We start from the raw sequence: 21,076 nt of genomic DNA on the forward strand, positions 1-21,076 counted from the left end.
TCAACTGTTGATGGACATTTGAGTTGCTTCCCCTTCTGGCTGTTGTGAACAGTGCTATGATCATGGGTGTGTAGATATCTCTGTGAGACCTTGCTTTCATTTCTTTTGGGTATATACTCAAAAGTGGAATTACTAGATCACATGGTAATTCTATTTTTAATTTTTTGGGGAACTGCCGTATTGTTTCTTATAGCAGCCGCATCATTTTATATTCCCATTAACTGTGCACAAGAGTTCCAGTTCGCCACATCCTTGCCAACACCTGTTATTTTTTGTATTTTTTCCTTTAGTACCCATCTTAATGGGTATGAGGTAGTTCTCACTGTAATTTTAAAATGGATTTCTTTTATTTTGAGCATGAACATCTTTTCAAGTACATAAGAGATAATACTTCCGGTTCCATGTCTATTTTGTTTGTATACTGTTAATTTGGGTCTTAGCCTTTTTCTTATTGATTTGTAGAAGCTCTTTTACATTTAAAAGTTAGTGCTAATTAGTAACTAGTTAGTGCTTTGTGACAACGAGCTGAGAATATATTCAGTTATTGAAGCACACAGTAGGAGTTCAATCTGTGAACATCATACTCTCTCCCTTCCAGTAATTTCCTTAGGTCTCAGAGCTCTCACCTTATCTGTTTGGTCAAAGCTGTTAGCACTGTGCACTTCCTCATACTGAGTCATTACCAGCATCCTATTTATTATAGAATCTGAGGACTGGGAACCCTTTGAGTCTGAACTCCCACCTAATGTAGAATTCTTCCATTGTTTGAAAACCAAACATCAGTATGCTTGACCTCATTAAAGATATTTTCCCCCCTGGGGTGATGTATTGTATAGGGACACAAATTCAAAATTATATTTTGCTATAAATTCAATTCAAACAATTACATGAAAACGATACAGCCTTGAGAAATCTTGGATAGATGGTCCCTATATTCACACAGAAGGAAGTCCATACCACGTTTGACATTTCTATTTGGAAACTCTCTTCCCCTGAGTGAGAAACTGCCTCTCCCTAACTTCCTCTCATTGATGGTGGTGCTGTTTTCTCGAACTACACAGAGTAAGCCTAACACACGTCTGTCAAAGCTCTTCAAGGATTTGGGGACAGCAATCATGTTCATCCAGAAAATCCTGGCCCAGCAGTGACATTCCTTAGTAGACTTCACCAACATTAATTTGGAGACTGCCACACCATCCTGGCCAATAATTTAGATGCTTAGTTTGTCAGAAACCCTATTCAAATATAGAGCTAAAACACTTGAGATTGGCTGATAAATGAGGCTCTTTTATAAGGTATAAATGCGCTATGTGAAAATTTTCTCTTGCCCCTAGTCATGAAGAGTATGTGAGGGCGGAGGGTTGAATCAGGAAGCTGCTCTTCTTCAATGGCGTTGGCTCTGAAGCAGAGCAGAAATGTCCCTGCTCCCTGAGCAATGAACTCTTAACCACAACCACGAGTCATTGCTTTCTCCAGAGAGCCTGAGAAGTAGAAACTCTTGCTTTTGGAGGGAGAGAGCAAAAAGGGGAATGGGAGAGGAAAGAACCTAAGAATTTACAGGGGGGATTCTCTGAGAGAGATTTCTGTCAACCACGAGCAAAATAAGGGCTGTAAGTGGGTAAACTGGTCAAAAACCTTGAACAAGTAGCTTCCATTTAGCTGGAGGTCCACTCCAGAAACCAAAGAAAAGCACCCAGACACTGCTTTCTCTCACTCTACATGCCTGGCTCATCATAGAACATGAATGAGCATCAACTGAATGGCTGATTATATTACTGGGCCTCACGATAAGATGGGGTTATTTCTCCCCAGGTTCCAGATGAAGAAACAGCGTGTCAGAGAGGTTAAGGAGTGTTCCTAGTCACCTGGCTAGTAAATGACGGTGTTGAGATTTAAGCCCTCTCTGCTGCGTTCTTTTTTGTTTTTTTTAAAGGAAATATTAGTTTAGACATTGTATGAGTTTCATGTGTACAACATTATATTTCCACTTCTGTGTAGGCTACAGCATGCTCACCATCAAAAATTTAGTTTCTCTCCATCCCTCACTGTGTTCTTTTTTAGTACCAATGTTGTTCCTTTAAAACTTCCAGCTGGTTTCAGATGTGCTATAGGAGCAAGTGAAAAGGATCCCAATTCTATCCACTCTCAGGAGAGCAGGGGAGCAGCATATCCCAGGCCAGGTGGGATAGTGGTTCTTGGAATCACAGTGGGGCCCTCAAGGGGACAGGCTGAGATGGGGTAGGAGGGTGCCATAAGTGTCCCTTTGCATCAGGGAAATTTCTGACCTGAGCTGCCATTCACTCCACAAATACTGCTGAGCACCGGTTATGTGTCAGGCAGAGAACACTCCTTCCCACTCCAACCCTGGACAGGTAATCAGCTTCTTGGAATGAGTTGACCTCCAGACACAGGTGACTGTGTTTCAGCTAAGCCTTACCCAGAAAAGCTTGGGAACTTCAGCGATTGGGGCAGGAAAAGGAGGGAGTCAAGGAGAGCATTTTGCATTTCAGTCTGAAGGAGGATGTGGGATCTAGTTCAGGGAAAAGGCAGTATGCAGGGATGTGGCATGGTGTGGTGGCCAGGCATGAGGTGGGAGAGGAGAGTACAGATATGATGACACAGGAAGTGAGAGGATTCCAAGGCAGAAGTTGGGGAGCAAAACAATGAAGTTCCCTATTTCACAACTTTGTCTAGAATAAAAGTGATCAGGGAACCAGGGAAAATGCTGATAGGTTTGCTGGAAGGTCATTCATTGAGACCATCTTCTACATTGGCCCGGAGCTTGAATGATAGTTACTTTGTGGACACTCTGTCCTCCTTTTTAGTGCTGGGTCAGGGACAAGGCCTACACATCTTTACACTACCCTGCAACCTCTAGAACAAGCCTGACACTGAGTAAATTCACTACATGCTGGGAATATAACAGTGAGCAAAACCAGAAAGAGCTCCTCTTCCTGTGGTTGCTTAGAGTTTGGTAGAGGAGCAAGGCAAGGATCATACAAATAAATGTAAAATTACAGTGATGACAAGTGCTACAGGGGAGAGGTTCATGGTACTTTGAAGGCTCTGCACTGAGATTTGAAGAATGATGTGGGGAGTTCCCGTTGTGGTGCAGCAGAAACGAATCCAACTAGGAACCAAGAGGTTGCGGGTTCGATCTCTGGCCTCGCTCAGTGGGTTAAGGATCTGGCGTTGCTGTGAGCTTTGGTGTAGGTGGCAGATGTGGCTCAGACCTGGCTTGCTGTGGCTGTGGCATAGGCTGGCAGCTGAAGCTCTGATCTGACCCCTAGTCTGGAAACCTCCATGTGTCACAGGGGTGGCCCTAAAAAGCAAAAAAAAAAAAAAAAATGATGTGGTAGATTAAAGATGTACATGTCTTTGCTACTCCTGTCATGAAGAGGTAGAATCTAGTCTCCTCGAGTCTGGGCTGGCCTTAGAGACTTGTCTGACCAATGGAATGCACTGGGAGGGATACTTGGAACTTCTGAGACTAGATCAAAGGAAGCTTTGCAGCTTCTGTCTTTCTTGGAATACTCTTTCTGGGGCTCTGAGCCACCATGTAAGATGTCCCACTACTGAGACCACCATGCTGGAGGGGCCATGTGTAGGTGTTTGGATCAACAGTCCCAGCTGAGCACAGCCTTCCAGCCATCTCTGCCAAGCCACTGGACATGCGAATATGACCTTGGATCCTCTATGTCAGAGATCAGAAAACTGCAGCCTGCAGATCAAATCAGGCTACCACCTATGTTTACAAATAAAGTTTTATTGAACTACAGCCATTCTCATTTATATAATTATTGTCTATGGCTGCTTTTGCGCTACAATGGTAGAATTGAGTAACTGTGACATGGATCGTGTGGCCTGCAAAGCTGAAAATATTTTCTACCTGGCCTTTTACAGAAAAAAGAAATACTGACCCTTGCTCTAGATAAGCACTTTCCAATATAAATGTAATGCAAGTCACCTATATAATCTGAAAATGTCTAGTAGCCACAATAAAAAATTTAAAAATAAATAGGTGAAATTAATTTTAATAATATATATTATTTAATCCAGTATTTAAAAAATATTATCATCTCAACATGTAATAAACATAAAAACTATTAATAGATATTTTACATTCTTTTTTCTGTACTAAATCTTCAAAATCTTATGTCTTTATATTCAATTAAGATGAGCTACATTTCAAGTGATCAATAGTTGCATGTGGCTAGAGATTACTGAATTGGATATGGTACCTCTAGACTAGCCCATTCATCAGTTTAATACCATAAAGTGATCTCAGCTGATGCCATGAGGACCAGAAAAGTCTCTCAGAAGCCTGCTCAAATTTCTGACTACCATATTCATTGTCTTAAGATGTTAAATTCGTGATGCAACAATAGGTAAGCAGAACAGATTGAATAGGTGCTAAAGAGGAGAAAGGTTGGGGGTGACTTGGAAGGATGCGAGGCAAAGAGAACAGTGTGTACAAAGGCACTGAGGACATATGAAAGAAGGTTGATGTGGCTGAAATGAATAGAGAGGTGGGGAACAAGGCTGGAGAGGTTGGTAGTGGCCAGACCATGCTGATCTTATGGGTTAGTTAAGGATTTGGGTCTGTCTTCTGAGAGAAACTTGCATAGCAGAAGAGTGACATAATCTAAAGTTTGCATTTTGAAGATGACCCTGGCAACTATGTAGCAAATGAATAATAGGAAACCAAAACACCGGCCAGAAGACCAACCAGTTGGCTACTGTAGTCATTTAAGTGAAAGAAGATGGCCTTTTGATCTAGGGTGGTGGTGGCAAAAGTAGATGTTCGAGCAGTATTTAGGATTATAATCAATAGGAAAAGGTGATGGGTTAAATATGGGGATGAGGACAAGGTATTGATTGATTGATTCATTCATTCATTCAACAACTGAGTGCCAGGAATCTTTTTTGTTTAATAGACTGATACCGTGATGGATGGTGTAGGGCTCTGTTTTCTACTTTTCACTTTCACATATTTAGTAAAACTATGAATGAAGGCACAGAAATCATACTTCTGCTTTCAGATGTGCAGATGTGCATAAAATTGTGTACAAGAATGAGCCAGATGGCTATTGGTCAGTTGGTCAGCTGAATTAATTTTTTTTTGTCTTTTTGCTTTTTCTAGGGATGCTCCTGCGGCATATGGAGGGGGCCTACGCCAGAGCCACAGCAACACCAGAGATGAGCCACGTCTATGATCTACAGCACAGCTCACAGTGACACCGGATCCTTAACCCACTGAGCAAGGTCAGGGATCGAACCTGCAAACCTCATGGTTCCTAGTCAGATTCGTTAACCACTGAGCCACACCGGGAACTCCTGAGTTAATATCTATAAAGCCTGAAAAAAAGAGTCTGGTACTAGCATGAGGAATCTCAGGGTATCATACGCATAAGAACTGATTTTAAAAATAGAGAGAAACTCACAGATTTCAAAACCAATCTCATGGTTACCATAGGTGAAACCACTGGGGAGAGGGAAAAATTGGGAGGGTGGGAGTAATACATACAGGCTACTGTATAAAATGGATGATTACTGAGAATATGCTGTATAGCACAGTAAAATCTACTCAATAGTTTGTAATAACCTATATGAGGAAAAAAGAATGCATATGTTTATATGTATACTTGATTCACTTTGTTCTACATGAAACTAGTACATCATTGTAAATCAAGTATACTCCAGTAAAATTAAATTTTAAAGAAATCTCAGAGTATTGTAAAGATCTGCGCTTAAGTGAAGTGGAATAAGTAGACAGTAGAGAAATAGCTTATCCGTAGTCAATGTAGAAATCACATAAATAGTAGTGTGGCAAGGCTAAGCAAATGTTAATTTACTCTTCGTGTAGAATGTGGTCACTGTGCTCTGTGCTAATCAGAGCACATCAATTGTGGTGTCACATTCAATGACGTTGGTTATACTTGAATGACAATGGCAAATTAGAATTTATCAAGGGATTCACTAGGGAATAGTGAAAGTGTGTCAAATGAGGAACAGCTAAAAGGCCTGGGAGGTAATGAACTTGAAGAAGAGAAGCCTGCAAGTCCCTGATGGCTGTCTGCAAATATTTAAGGGCCCTCCCAAGGGAAGACACATGCACTATTGTTAAAGGGCTAGTAGATCCCATGACTGAAAGTTGTAGGGAGCCAGATCTCACCTTCAGATGATGAAGAACTTTGAATAGTGAGCTATGTTCCAAAATAAGTCTTCCCTGTGAAGTAATGAGCTCCTCATCACCAGAACTGCTCACACAAAAGAGGGGTAAGTATGCAAAGGAGGTATTTTAGGAGAGATTCTTGAATTGGGTGGGTGGTTGCACTCCATAACTTTTTATCTCAGAGCTTCCCATTACATTCTGGGAAAGAGGAAAAACAAAGGAGAAAATTTAGACACACCTCCTTTCCCTGCCCCCACCCCCCTCAGTCTGTTCCTCTCATGTTTAGCACAGGATAGAGTATGATACATTTAGAGGATTCCAGGATCTGTGGAGGATCTGCTGAGCTGACAAGTGGTCCAGGGCTTCAGAAGAGATGGAGAACAGGAGGAGGGAGATGCAAAGGTGGTGATATCTGACCTGGGACCTAAATGTAGGTCAAATTTGTTCTCAGAGCTGTACTCTGATGACAAGAACAAGGTAGGCTGGGCATGTTAGAGCTTGTAGGAAAGTCGAGTTCTATTAGAGCAGATGAGGCTGCTACTCAGTGCTCCACCTAAGCCCACTCATTCTGATACTCTCACTCCAAAGAGTTGTCAGCCTAGGCCCCTGCCTAACAGAGTCCTTCTCAGAGAATTTCTGTCTTCTCTTCGTAACAACAATTGTTGATTGTCCAGAGCTTGATGTGGTGGCCATCCGCCACTATCCTTGAAAGGCTTTTCAAGTTTCCAACAGTTCTTCCCAGGACAGCCCTTTAAACTGAATCCTAAAGAGGTACCACCCTGTGTCCTAGGCATCCAGTTTATGTGTCTCAAAGAACTACTGCCAAGCCATTTTGAAATGTTTGATTGAAGGTTTTTGTGGGTTTTTTTGGTTTTTGTTTTTTGTTTTTGTCTTTTTAGGGCTGCACTCATGACATATGGCAGTTCTCAGGCCAGGAGTCCAGTCAGAGCTGCAGCTGCCGGCCTATGCCATGGCCACAGCAATGCCAGATCTGAGCAGCATCTGCAACCTACATCACAGCTTATGGCAATGCCAGATCCTTAACCCACTGAGTGAGGCCAGGGATTGAACCCACATCCTCTTGGATACTAGTCAGGTTCATTAACCACTGAGCCATGACGGGAACTCCAGATTGAAGTCAATGTTTCTTACTGGTATGATGGTCTTTGGCAACTTCCTGCAATGACACTTAGAAATGAGAGAATGACTGTGACCTTTTTATAGGATGGTAAGAAAAGCTGGTTGGACTAGAAGAGAGGTTTATTCTGGACACTTAATGGGAAATGAGTTTCTGCAAGTAGAGTAGGATAGCTTAACAAGGCCTAGAAAGTCAGATAAAAAGTTTATATTTGATTTGATAGAAAATTGAGAATTTAAATAATAATAAATAATTTTAAAAAAAATTGAGAATTTGAGATTAATAGTGTGGGAGCAGAAAAATCATGGGATGAAAGTTTAAAGAAAATAAGTCTGTCAGGGGCCTGAGGAAGTAGGTAAGGGCTGGTATCAGGGTGATCAAGAAAGTCAGTATTTAAGACTCATAGACCTGAGATGAAGAGGCTGAACCAGCACAGGAGCATGATGAAAGGGATGGGCATGAATGATGCCTTGATGAAAACATGAATACTTCCTGGTGTCTGATGGACAGATACATGACAGATACATGTCACCCAACTTGAACTCTGCTATCCTTGAACACCCCCGCCAGCCACGTCTCCTTCTGGTATAAGCTGGATCGTATGTCTGACTTAGCTTTCAGTCTCTTCTTGGAGAAAATCCCTTTGGGCTCCCGTTGGTAGAGAATTTTCTTACCTCATAAGTGCCCTCCTTTCATTAGCTGTCCTTTTTCCTGCCCCTTTGGGAGCACAGTGTTTCCACAGAGACATGAGGGGAGCAGCACCAAAGATTCATAGGCCCAAAGAATAAATATCTATGTGGATTCATAAGGAGCAGGGGGTGCTTTTGTGCACTCCCCAAATACTGTCAGTAACTAAAGTATTAAAATTAAAATTACTGCTCCCCTCATGTGCCTGGAAGAAGAAGCATAACATGGCAATGGCAATTAGCTTTTCCAGTTTCCCAATAGCAAGTGTATGGGTAAGACACATGACCAATTTTCCTAGTCATATCTAGAATCAGACCTTTCCGAGTCAAGGAGAATTGCGTTTTCAAATTATCAGCAGTTTTGGAAACTATTTTTCCCCCATTTGCCAAAAAGTTCCTACGGGTAAGCATCATGCAAAGTTTTACAAATTCCTCTCTCTGGGTGTGTGCACATCCAGTCCAGGGCTCTGCCTGCTGTGAATAAGACCCATAGAACTTACCAAAAGGCAGCCATAGCAATCCTGGCCCCCGAAAGGGAGCCCCTTCCTATTCTCTCAGAACCAGAATCATGGTCAAAGAGAGAAAACCAGTGTTTCAAGGACACAATTTGAGGGACGTCCCCTCCTCCCCATTCCATATCCTCGCCCTCCTCTGGTGCTTGGAATTCCCAAATTACTCATTCCTTGGGTAAAGGCATTTTGAAAACCCCTGTTAAAATGCAAATGCTAGCTGGAAAGGACAAATGTCTTTGGTTTTTAGGTAGCAAGAGTTAAGTTCGTGTTAATTTATCTAAATAAGAAGTGGAACTCAGAAACAAATCATATTCATGAAAGAAGGGAATGGACATTTCTTCTCTGGACAGGGAGATGGAAAGTGCTGGACACAATTTTCTTCTTCTACACATGTCAAAATGGCTTCTCTCTCCCAAACCTCAGCCTAAATGTACTCTGATGTGCAGCTCAGAGTCTATGCCTTAGATTAGAGATGAGGGAAAGGGTCCAGTAAAGGGTCACATGCTCAACCTAGGGCTCCATCCCTCTTTCCTGCCCTCCAAAAGACCCTTATCTGTCTAATCATGAGAGGTGAAGCATCCACACTTGCCTAGACTCTGAATGACTCCAGGAACCTCCCCACCACTCTCCTTGCTTATTTCAGACATGTTTGCTCTAGTTTTATGTTTTCACAGCTTCAATCTCCTGGCCCAGAGACCCCTAAACTCAACTCCTACCTCTCTCTGATTTTTGAAACATGATATTTGCACTTTGATTTTCTCCTAAAGAATCTAGCTTGGCTCACCTTTTCACCTTTCATGTTCTTTCCCCTCTCACCCTAGCCTCAACTCAGTGAAGTCCAACCTTCACCTCCACCAGGAGGAGACATCTTCTGTCCAGGGATATTAGAGTAACCAAAATATCAAGCTCAAAGACATAGTTATTGAACAGTGAGCACAATCACAAAGAACCATTTCTTCTCTTCAAACACCATTGCTGCTATACAGTCATTTTCAGAGTGACTATTTAATTTGTACTGTTTTCCCACTAGGCTAGAAGCTTCAAGAGGACAGGGACTATGTCTTACATGCTCCCTGTTAAAAAAAATCAGTACCTGGGACATAGTAAGCATTCAATAAATATATTTAGAACACACCAATGAACAGAGACTTAGAAAAGCTTCCATTATACACAGGATAGGCCATGTAAATAGATTTAGCATCTGTAGCAGCAAACAGAAGATATAATAAAAAACTGTGAACTTATGCACATAATTAGACTCATTTCAGTGCATAGCCTAAATCCCAAGATTGAGGTGTCATGTCAGAGACACAGATCACTCCTCAGTTATTACAATATGAGAGGGGTGGGAAGTTCCCTTTGCCAAAAATTATTTTCACCTGCTCTCCAGAGCCTTAAATAACTAATAGTGGAGGCACTATTTTAAGCCTATTTGCAAATGCAAATATGTTCATGGTATACAGAACACGATAAACCACTGCCTGGGCTCTTTTTTGACCTAGGACTTTTCCAAATAAGCTATTGGTCTCTGTGCCAGGAGTGGCCAATATTGGGATGGGGCACTTAAATGGGAAGAAGAAATGGGCAGAGGTTTCTGGACAGAGAAGGAATGGCCAAAAAAGAAAGCAGAGGACACTGTAGAGGCTGTAAGTTTTGCCCCAATGCCCTGGAGTTTTCACTGGCACGGGGGCTGGCATACTTGAACAGTTAACCCTGGAGCAGAGCTCCATGGAGCCCCCCCAGCACTCCAGCACCAAAAGCAGCCACCAGTTGTTTGGTAAGTGCTGCTTCCTATTTCCTGCTTGCTGTGCCTCTTATCTCACCAGAGCAGACAAAGGGATCTGCCTTGAAGAGACACATTCTGGTAATGCCCCACCTCCGACATGGCCAGTCTGCGAATCAAGCCTGATGGTCAAAGATTTTAAGCATGTCCTCCACACCCCTTCTTGCCCACTCCCTTTCTGGCCATCAGCCCCGCCTCTGAACATCTGCCCCAGACGTGGCTTGATCCCATGCCACGCTCCCCCAGACACACGAGCTTCTTAAGAACATACCTGTTACAAATGCCCATCCACTGCAGCTCCCAGAGACCAGAGGCGTAAGCCCAGTGGCATTCCCAAGGAACACAGAAGCACGGTATTAAGAATAAACAAAGGGGAGCCTTTGAGAGCTCCCCATGCCTCCTAACACTCCTTGTAGAGAAAGAAATAATGTCAGGGCTGAGGCTAGATCGCAAATGCAGAAAGGGGAACTGACTAGAGAGAAATAACACCACAGACAGGGGCAGTGCTCTCGTTGGTTCCAGATAACTTCTGCTGACAGGTGGGCATTTCCACTGATGAGAATGACTACAAATGCACTCCTGAGAGCCAGTGACTGTAAAGCCCTGAGGAAACCCCCCGAAGACAGCCCAGCCACAAACATGGCAAAAGACACCTTCCCTGACACATTACAGATGTCCATAGGTGAAGAGTCAGCTCAGTTCAACAACCATTTTCCTAGGCAGCCATGTGCCAGATGCTGTGTCCGGTTTGGCAGGGCTGCAAGAGACAGTCCTTAGCCAGAGAGAGCAGAGGGACCTGTATTTCGCCTGTCCCCTTCCCCCCAAATTGTTCATCCAGTACCACTCCACGGATCCTGCTAGAAGCCAGTGAAACTACATAGCTCCTATTTTTAGATTATTCTAATCCAATCCCAGTTGTCCTAGCCTAGAATGTTTCTATTACCTTGGTCCACTATTCCTGAAAATGGATGCTACTCTTTTTTTTTTTTTGTCTTTTTGCCATTTCTCAGGCCCCTCCCACAGGCTAGGAGTCGAATTAGAGCCATAACCACCGGCCTACTCCAGAGCCACAGCAACTCGGGGTCCTAGCCGCGTCTGCAACCTATACCACAGCTCACGGCAAAACCGGATCCTTAACCCACTGAGCAAGGCTAGGGATTGAACCCCACAACCTCATGGTTCCTAGTCAGATTCATTAACCACTGAGACACAATGGGAACTCCTGAAAATGGATGGTACTCTTAAGTTCGGGGAAAAGTCACAGGAAAAAGTGTGAAAGGCATGTGAATTCCACGTGGATATTTCCAAACCCAGTGCTCAGGCAGAGACAGGTTTCACATATATAATCCTGCCCCAAAATCCTGGCTTCTTGTTCTGATCTGATCAGGCCCTGAAAACCCTCTGCTCAATGTTGGGGCATTTATGTGCCTCTGAGTCTATAGCATTTGAGCTCAGGAGAGAGGCAACCCCCTCTGTGCATGCCCCCCACCCCCTCTCTTGGAGGCCAGCTGTGCCCTGGGAGCCTGGAGAAGTTAAAAGTGACAAAGTGAAAACTTGTCAGGTTGGAGACAGTCCACCCAAGCAAGGACATGTGATGAGGGGGAAGTAGCGCAGGTTTGGAACTGGGAGTCAGTCCAAGGTCAAATCCTGGCTTGAGCCGCTGGAGACCCTGGGCAAGTTGAGTGTCCCCCAGTCTCAGTCTTCTTGGCTATGAAATGTGACTGGTAGTAGCCTCTTTACTGCTTTGTTGTGAAAAATAAATGAGGTCTTGAATGTAAATCACAGAGAGGCTTTGCTGCTAGTTAGTCTTTATTATTGCTTTCTTATCTTCTTTTTGGACTTTCCACTTCTCACTTTGACCTTTCCACAAAGATCTTCCTTCTATCACTGGAAAAGTGATGGTCCGTCTTCCCTAAATCAGGTTTGTAAACCCCTTCGCCTTCTACCCAGGGCCTCTCAAACCCATAGAGCTCCTGTGTGGGTCTTGGGTCCTGACTCACAGAGTCATTACTTCCCCTCGGCCATTCTATGTGCATACCTTGGAAACTTCATCCTTTGTTCAGATAGGCCCCACCTGGGGTTTTCCTCTGGATTTTACAATCATATAGGTTTTTTTTAATTCGAAAGGGTCCATTTGGTTTCCTTATTGTAACACATGAAATTACCCCACCTATCAGAGCACAGGAAACTAATTCATATTCCACTTAGTTTTCAAGTTTTCTTCCCTTCTTTGTACTTAGCAATCAAAATTATAAGACAGGCTACATTGGAAAGTCCTGCTATCAAAGTATTTGGAATAGTATTTCCCAAACTTCAGTCATTTTAGCTACTAGTACCACTTCATACTCACATAAAATTTGTACTATTCTTTATACCTTATTTTTCTCTTACCTTATTTGAAAAGGAATCCTTTATTTGAAAAGGAATCCTTATATCAATAGTAAAATTTTTTCAAAGTAGTATCATTTCCCATAAATAAAGGCTGAGTAAAAATAACACATCACTTTGGGCTTTGGAATCACAGAGACCTATGTTCAAATCCTAGCTCCACTCATTAATAGCTGTGTGTTCTTGAGGAAGTTACTTAACTTCTCTGAGCTTTAGTTTTCTCAAAGAAGTAGGACTAACCATCTCATAACCTTGTTGTGAGGATCAAATAGGATGACATATATAGCTTAGAACCGATTCTGACATATAGTACATTCTTTTTTTTTTTAAGTTTTTTCATGGTTTTCTTTTTTCCATTTCCCTTCTTTCATCCCTGCTTAGAGCAGCCTCCTCCAAAGAAGAAGAGGGAGATGAGTGGTGAGGCAGGCAGCAGAAATAAAGGACAATACAGTGTCATGGACCACTCCTACTCTATGACTTAATTAAGGTATTTCAGAAATCATTCCAGTCTCTCACTCAAGCAAGGACCCCCTCAATATCACCTCTGATAGATGGATGTCCAGTCTTTTTCACTTATGTTAGAAAACTCACTAACTGACACAATTACAGGAAAAAAGTCTTCTTTATAATAATCTCAACCTCTTCCATCCTTTACTCCCCAGCCCCTATAAGTACCATCCAGCTTTCCCTGCTCCTGGTCCTGTTTTCTAGAACAAAACACACACATACACATACACACACACACAAAATCCGTTTATATGCAGTCTTCCAAATAGGATATTATAAAGTACATACTATAAATTTCCTTAGTAGTCTCTTCTCTTAACCAAATATGATCAGTATCCTCAACTGCTCCTTATATGATATGGTCTCTAGAAACCTAATCAATTTGGTGGCACCCATCTCCCTGAGTTTGTCAACTGTCTCTTTGCAAAAAGGGCTCACAGAATGAAATGGCCTAATTTGATGAGTCAGAGATCAAATTAGCCTGTAACCAGTTATACTGGGTTGGCCGACCATGATTTTTTTCGTATGTCAAGTCAGATCACCACCCTCTGGCCCCATCTTGTTCGTGTGTCAGTGTTTGAGGCCAACATTCAGCAGCCATCAAAACTACTCTGAATTCCATATGTGTCATCCGTTATAAATTAGTCATCCCTCTAAGCCTGTGCCACTTGAAAATCTGATAAAGAGGCCTTACCAAGGATCATCAGAGCCAAGGAAAGAGAGGGTTCAACAGTGATGGTGGCTAGCAGTATCAAATGCTGAGAGGAGGTCAGACAAAATGAAGACCAGTTCCTTGTGTTTAATGAGGAGGAAGTTGCTGGTAACCTCAGAAATGCATTTTCTGTGTGGGGCTGCTTCCTCCACTGCCTCACTCCCAGATGTTCTCAGGTTTGAGGAGGCCGAGGCTACCAGGAAAGTGGCAGGAAGGGAGTGGCTTATAGATGGTGACTGAGTGAAGGAAACATCTCCTCCTGATGTCCTTGCTCAGCTTTGTTCAAGAGATGGTCCTCTGGGACCACACAGAGAGGATCCACTCTGGGAGGCAACGCTAGAAACCCATGACATTTGGAAACATCCAGACTCTTGGCTGAATTTCCCAATCCAGCCATATCCTTGTTGCTTTATGTAAATGGTTTCCTGTGCCCGGGGGTCAAGAAGCACTCTCAGAGTATTCCAGGTACTGCTGCTGGTGGTTGTTCTGATATAGGATGGAAGAGTTTTCACAGATACTTAGAGAGTCATCATTTATTGAAATGTACAGTAGAAAACTGACAGAACACTGTAAACCAGCTCTAATGGAAAAAATAAAAATCATTATAAATGGGAAAAAAAAATCACTTCAAAAAAAAAGAAAAGAAATGTTGATTAGTGTTTGTTTGTTTCCTGAGCTTCCCTGACAGAGATTTTTGCAGAGGAGAAAGCAGAAGAGACCTAAAGTCAAAGACACTTTTGGACTTTTGAGAAAGCCGCTGGAGCAGACCATCCAAATGTCCTAGAGGGTAAAAGATGACAGACAGTCCTTTTGAGATGCAGAAAGAAGGAAGAGAAGGGAAAAGGTGTGTGGGCTGTGTGTGCAGTGCGACCCACCAACCCCTCCCATTGCTCACATGAGCTAACAGCCTCAGGGAGATGGCTCATGCCCTCATGCCAAGAGAGCCAGTGCCCTTGGCTCAGGGAATCCAGTAAATGATCTCATTCTCCACCAAGACTTAGGGACAGACAGCTGCCAGACCTCACAGACCACCGTGGGCTAGACAGTGAGGCTGCGATGGGAACCTGGATAGACTAGGACCTGAAGCATTCCCACCACTTTCTAGTCACCAGGTAAACTTCCTGAATTCTGACTAGGCCACAAGAGGGGAAGGGCACCTCTGTATGATCAAGATGTAATCTCCTGTCCAACTGGCAGAATGGGGGCTCAGAGGTGGAATTAGGAAATGAGAAGTGTGATAACCTCTTACACACTTGGATTTAAGAACAGAAATCCATCCTCTATGCACAGTATAATCCATGCAAAAGGGCCCAGGATTGGGCTGTAAACACAGTTCCCGAATTGCTCTTTATTTAGAAGTGACACAGCCCAGGGCTGAGTTCTGTTCTTACTCCAAGCCTTGCTGCACAACCTCTAATCATGCAGGACAGTCAGCCACCCCAGGATCTGACTCTCCTTTTAATGAAACTCTGCTGGGTCCACAGACAGTGTTCCCTGACACCACTTGAGAGAGAGCACCAAATATCTGCTATGAAATTTTCCTTTTATTGCTATTGTAAAATTGTATTTTTAGAACCCTTTCTCCTTAAAGTGCAAACACACTAACCACTAAGAGAGGGAAAAGCCACAGACTCGGAGAAAATATTTGCAAAATATAAATCTATAAGGGACTATTACCTAAAAAGTACAAAGACCTTGAAACTCAAAGAAAAAAAACAACTCAATTTAAAAATGGCAAAAGAGCTGATCATACAAAAGTCACCAAAGATAAACTGATAGAAGATAAGCCTATGAAAAGATAGGCTGGGAAGTTCCTGTCTAGGCAGCAGAAATGAATCCCACTAGTATCCATGAGGATGTGGGTTTGATCCCTGGCCTTGCTCAGTGGGGTTAAGATCCCGTGTTGCTATGGATCCCATGTTGCTTGGATCCCGTGTTGCTATGGCTGTGGCATAGGCTGGCAACCGTAGCTCCGATTGGACCCCTAGCCTGGGAAATTCCATATGCCTCAGGTGTGGCCCTAAAAAGCCAAAAAAAAAAAAAAAAAAGAAAGAAAAGATAAGGAGTTCCCATCGTGGTACAGTGGTTAACAAATCCGACTAGGAACCATGAGGTTGCGGGTTCGGTCCCTGCCCTTGCTCAGTGGGTTAACGATCCGGCGTTGCTGTGAGCTGTGGTGTAGGTTGCAGAGGCGGCTCGGATCCTGCGTTGCTGTGGCTCTGGCGTAGGCCGGTGGCTACAGCTCCGATTCGACCCCTAGCCTGGGAACCTCCATATGCCGTGGGAGCAGTCCAAGAAATAGCAAAAAAGACAAAAAAAAAAAAAGAAAGAAAGAAAGAAAAGATAAGCTGCTCAATTTCTTATATCATTGGGGAATTGCTAATTAAAACAACAATGAGCTACTAACAGCATACCTGTTAGAATGGTTAAAATTTAAAAAACTGACAATACCGGGAGTTCCCTTCATGGCTCAACAGTTAATGAACCCAACTAGGATCCATGAGGATGCAGGTTAGATCCCTGGCCTCACTCATTGGGTTAAGGATCTGTCGTTGCTGTGACCTGTGGGGTAGGTCGCATATGCGGCTCAGATCTGGTGCTGCTTTGGCTGTGATGTAGGCCACCAGCTGTAGCTCCTAGTCTGGGAACTTCGGAATGTCACAGGTGTGGCCCTAAAAAGCAAAAATTTTTTAAATAAAAAAAAAAACCTGACAATACCAAATGCTGATGAGAACTTGGGACAACAGGAACTGCCATTCATTGCTGGCAGGAACTCAAAATGACATAGGCACTTGGGAACACTTTCTGGCAGTTTCTTATAAAACTTAACAGAAGTCTACCATATGATCCAGCACGTATTTATCCAAAAGAGCTGAAAACATGTCTACACAAAAACCTACAAATATTAATAGCAGCTATATTCATAATTGTGAAAAACTAGAAGTAACTAATATGTCTTTGATAAGCGAAAGGATAAACTATGATCCATCCATACAATGGAATATTATTCAGTGATTTTTTTAAAGATGATCCCTCAAGCCACAAAAAGACAGGAAGGAGCTTTATTTTATTTTTTGTCTTTTTAGGGCTACCTCTGTGGCATATGGAAATTCCCATGCTTGGGGTCAAACCAGAGCTGTAGCTGCTGGCCTACACCACAGCCACAGCAACACCAGATCCAAGCTGCGTGTGTGACCTACACCTCAGCTCATGGCCATGCCAGGTCTTTAATCCGCTGAGGAAGACCAGAATCCGAATCCACGTCCTCATGAAGACTAGTCAGATTCATTACCGCTGAGCCACAATGGGAACTCCAGGAAGGAACTTTATATGTGTATCACTTGATGAAAGAAGCCAGTCTGAAAAGCCTACGTACTATATGATTCCAACTAGATGACATTCTGAAAAAGACAAGGCTATGGAGATGGTAAAAAGACCAGTGGTTGCCAGGGTACATGAGGAGGGATGACTAGGTGGAACACAGGGGTTTTTTAGGGCAGACTACTCTGTATGATACACTAATGGTACATGTAGGTTATTATAAATGTGTCAAAACCTGTAGAACCTTAGAACACAAATAGGAAGACAAAGTATGACCTTTAGTTAATAGTAATGTATAAATATTGGTTCATTAATTGTAACAAATATACCCCACTAATGCAAGATACTAATAACAGGGGAAACTGGGTGCAGGGTAGGAGGTAAATGGGAATTCTCTGTATTATCTGCTTAATTTTTATGTAAAGCGCAAACAGTTTTAAAAATAAAATCTATTAATTAAGCACACACGCACACACTAAACCACATGCACTGATTCCTGGTAAAGCAACCAAATGAATAATGTGACATTTCAGAGGGCTTCTAGACTAGCGGGTAAGAAATTAGCATCAATTTCACAGTCCAGAGGTTCACTTCTCCATGTGGCACACTTGCAGTCAGATGCCACACATCAAATGTTGCAGTGAACAGTCTTCGGTTTTATTTATCTGCCCTGTATTTTGACATTTTCCGAATATTTCTGGTGCAGGGCCATAGATTTTTATGTCAATTCCTTAGGTAAATTAAAGAAAAAGCCCCTGTTGTTTTCTAAGGTCCAGATCAATAAAAAAATAACTTTCAGTTCCATGTTTCTGGAGGAGCATTCTTAGAAATAAAATAAGTGTTTCTTTCTTTTGGGCGGGGGGATACAATCTGACCTACACTTAAAATGAATTTTGTACAGTTAAACATATAGAGGTTGGGTCTTTTTCACTGAGCCCAAATTTTGCAGCCCTTAATATCTATACCCTGCCTGTAGATCGACGAGGGGGTAGAGACCTTCACTCTTACACCCTCTGGCGTGGGCTCGCCTCCTGTCCTGGGCTGGCTGTTTGTCTCCCGAGCTGTCCTGGAGTACCTCCTTTTATTCACTTTCTCATGATGCAAATTCATACCTATCATTCATGCATGCTAAGAAAGAGTCAATGGGTATTGTTTCTTAACTTGTATTTGATTAACCTCTACCGAAACTAGGACCTAGTAACACACTTTTGCCTAGATGTCCTCTAAGAAGTCAGAAAGGCAAGGAGCACCAACAGTTATTTGCAAGATTCTATCAGGTGAATGCAAAAGAGGCTTGTCTGCACTTTTTCACAGAATCACACGGTGACTTAATAAAACATACCCAAACTTCCGCAGCAAAAGGTTTATTTGGATTGAAGAATACAGTAGCATGTATGGAAAGGTAGGTTAAGAAAAAACATTTTTAAAGGATAAGCATTAGAATGCATGCATTTTAGAAAAAGAAGGACCTCTGTGCTGGGGATGGTGGTGCCCTTTAGGTGGGTGAGGAAGATATGCAAGGTAGAGCCAGGTAAAGGTCAGGCTAGGGACAACAACCTGAGCATGTGAGAGGCCAGCCATCCCATACTGAAGGTCTGAGAAGGGTCAGTCTGGGGAAACAGGGCAGAATGGGGTGGGGCTGTGCTGTGAACTACCCAGAACTAGGAGTTTCTGAGAACCATCACTGGAATATAGGCCCTAGGGACCGGGCGGGGGGCCGCAGGGGGGGAGTGAAATAGACCACATGTCAGGAAAAAAAGTTAAGCCAGAGAAGGACTGCAGTTTAAGGAACCGAATCGAGGGATTCACAACTCATTCAGTGGACAGAGACCAGGATTACAGCAGCGAGACCACATCCAGAGCACCCCTCTGCCTTGCCTACATGCCATGAGTACAGAGACCTCCTGGAAGGGCTGGGCAGAGCATCCATGGGAACTGCTGGGAACTCTAAACTCTAATCACATCCAGATACACACCTATCAGGCTTCAGTTGTGTTCCCACCCATCTTTGTATCTCAGTTAATGCTTCCCATTTTCCAATAATTCCTAAAGGTCCACAGATGTAATTGCACCATTTGCCTTCATTCAACTTTTAAATTTGCCTTCATTCATTCAACAAATGCTTAACCAGTTCCGATAAAGTACAGGCCCTGGGCTGATCCTGGGATCCAAGGTGAGCAAAAGCAGGGGGTCCCTGCCCTCCCAGATCCTGCACCAATCTAATAATGTCAAGACATTTGCCACCAAGTGATTTGCAATGTAACTTCTGTTATGTACGCTGCCGTAATGGTCAAATACCATCTTCGGGGCACGGCAGATTCCAATTAGGCCATGGAGGCCACAATTAAGAAAAATGTTCCCAGGCCCTCCATCTCAGGGAATAGGCTCTCCCAGAGGTAGTTCATATTTCAAATGGTCAGTGTCTGCATGACCATCCGCCATGGGTGGCACAGTAGAGACAGCTCACTTAAGGGCGGGTGACTAAGTGATCCTTAATGAATTTAATAAACCTCTACTCTAGCTCTTCAGTATGATTTACAATAGAATCTTACAATCTCAGGACTTCCTCTGGCCTTTTAGTTTACACAGAAGATGGCCTATTAACAAAATTGCATAAAATCTTTTCAAGATGAATGAAATATACAGTGGCATGTTTAAAAAATGATGCAATAAACTGATAACAATAAACTCCCAGCATCGGGGGTGGCCCTTTTTAGAATCTAACAAAGTGAATATCTGATTCCAAACTTATTATCCTACTCTTGAGTGTTGCTTGGGAACATTAAACCCCAATTCAGAAGATGATGATCTCTGAATTTAGAGTGGCCCCTTGCTGAAGAGTATGTACTTACGCATTCTGAGAAACTGTCATTTCTTTCACAAAGCATCTGACATTTGCCATTTCCTTTATAACCTCAGTTCGAAGAAATAAAATGAAGTAATATTGTAAGTGTAGAAGTTGCCAGAAGAGTTAACTCCATATATCCTTTCCTATGTGTGCAGAGAAGGGAATAGAATACATAACAAAACTAACACATTTTAACAAACGATGGCATATTTCAGATTTAGGGAAGCACGAAGATCTGTGAAAGCACCTTTTTATGCAAAATATTTATATAGGAATATAAATAAAATGTGCACTACAAAGTAAAATAAAAGACTGGGGCATACAGAGCACATAATATGACTAAGCTTGTTAAAGGAAAAAAAAAAAAAACACCACTGGATTTTTTAAAGCTTCCATTTCACAACAGGGTTGAGGGGGAGGGTACTGCACACCCAAGGCTCACTTCCTTCTGTCATCTTTGTAACCAAAAGCAATGCACATAATACTTCCGTGAACCCTTAAAATATGCATTTGTCAACTGGGATTTGCACTTTTCAGGTTGGTGGTGCAGAACCATTGAGGTGTCATTTTTGTAGTTCCATTCACACACCTTTATCTAGAAGGTTCTAAAGGTCCACCACCATGCAGAGGTGCTGCTACCTGAAAGAAATTTTCCAGCAAAACAAGATGCCACTCTTCCTACTCTTCAGTGATATGAGTAAAGAAGTAAGTCCTCTTTCGAACAGTACCTTGAATAGATGTCCTCAAATCTGGCTTAAGATTGAAAACAACTTCAAAGTAACCTTGCGCCAGTTAGCTACAGTTTTAATTCGAGGAGTTGGAATTTTTAAGAAGGCCAGCATTAGTAAAGCAGTTCCATCTTCGTGTCTCATGGATTTGAGGCAAAATATTGTATTTGTCATCACACTTGAGTTGCATTTTCACTATGCATGGCCTATTTGCATACAAACAAAAGAGATTATTTTTAAAAGAGGTATTCTGTGTTTTTGTTTTGGTCCTTTGGGAT

At 42.6% G+C, this 21,076-nt stretch overlaps 1 protein-coding gene across 6 annotated transcripts in view; it reads right to left on the reverse strand.

The window, feature by feature from the left end:
* Positions 1 to 21,076, reverse strand: part of CD86 (CD86 molecule) — a 73,011-nt gene that overhangs the window by 36,607 nt on the left and 15,328 nt on the right. The window contains exons 1-2 of one of the 6 annotated variants that reach the window (XM_047791071.1): positions 10,566 to 10,760; positions 6,176 to 6,373 (exon numbers count right to left, since the gene is read on the reverse strand). The exons of 3 other annotated variants lie outside the window; for them this stretch is intronic. Coding sequence is in view for 1 of the 3 variants with exons in the window: in XM_047791045.1 (XP_047647001.1) it covers positions 10,566 to 10,582 (17 nt within the window). In the remaining 2 variants the exon portion in view is untranslated. Of the gene's footprint in view, positions 1 to 6,175; positions 6,374 to 10,565; positions 10,761 to 21,076 lie in introns of those variants that run through there. 2 more of the 6 variants (XM_047791063.1, XM_047791045.1) reach the window with 2 other exon arrangements.

This window comes from Phacochoerus africanus, chromosome 1 (assembly GCF_016906955.1).
Source record: "Phacochoerus africanus isolate WHEZ1 chromosome 1, ROS_Pafr_v1, whole genome shotgun sequence".
Classification (NCBI taxonomy): domain Eukaryota; kingdom Metazoa; phylum Chordata; class Mammalia; order Artiodactyla; family Suidae; genus Phacochoerus; species Phacochoerus africanus.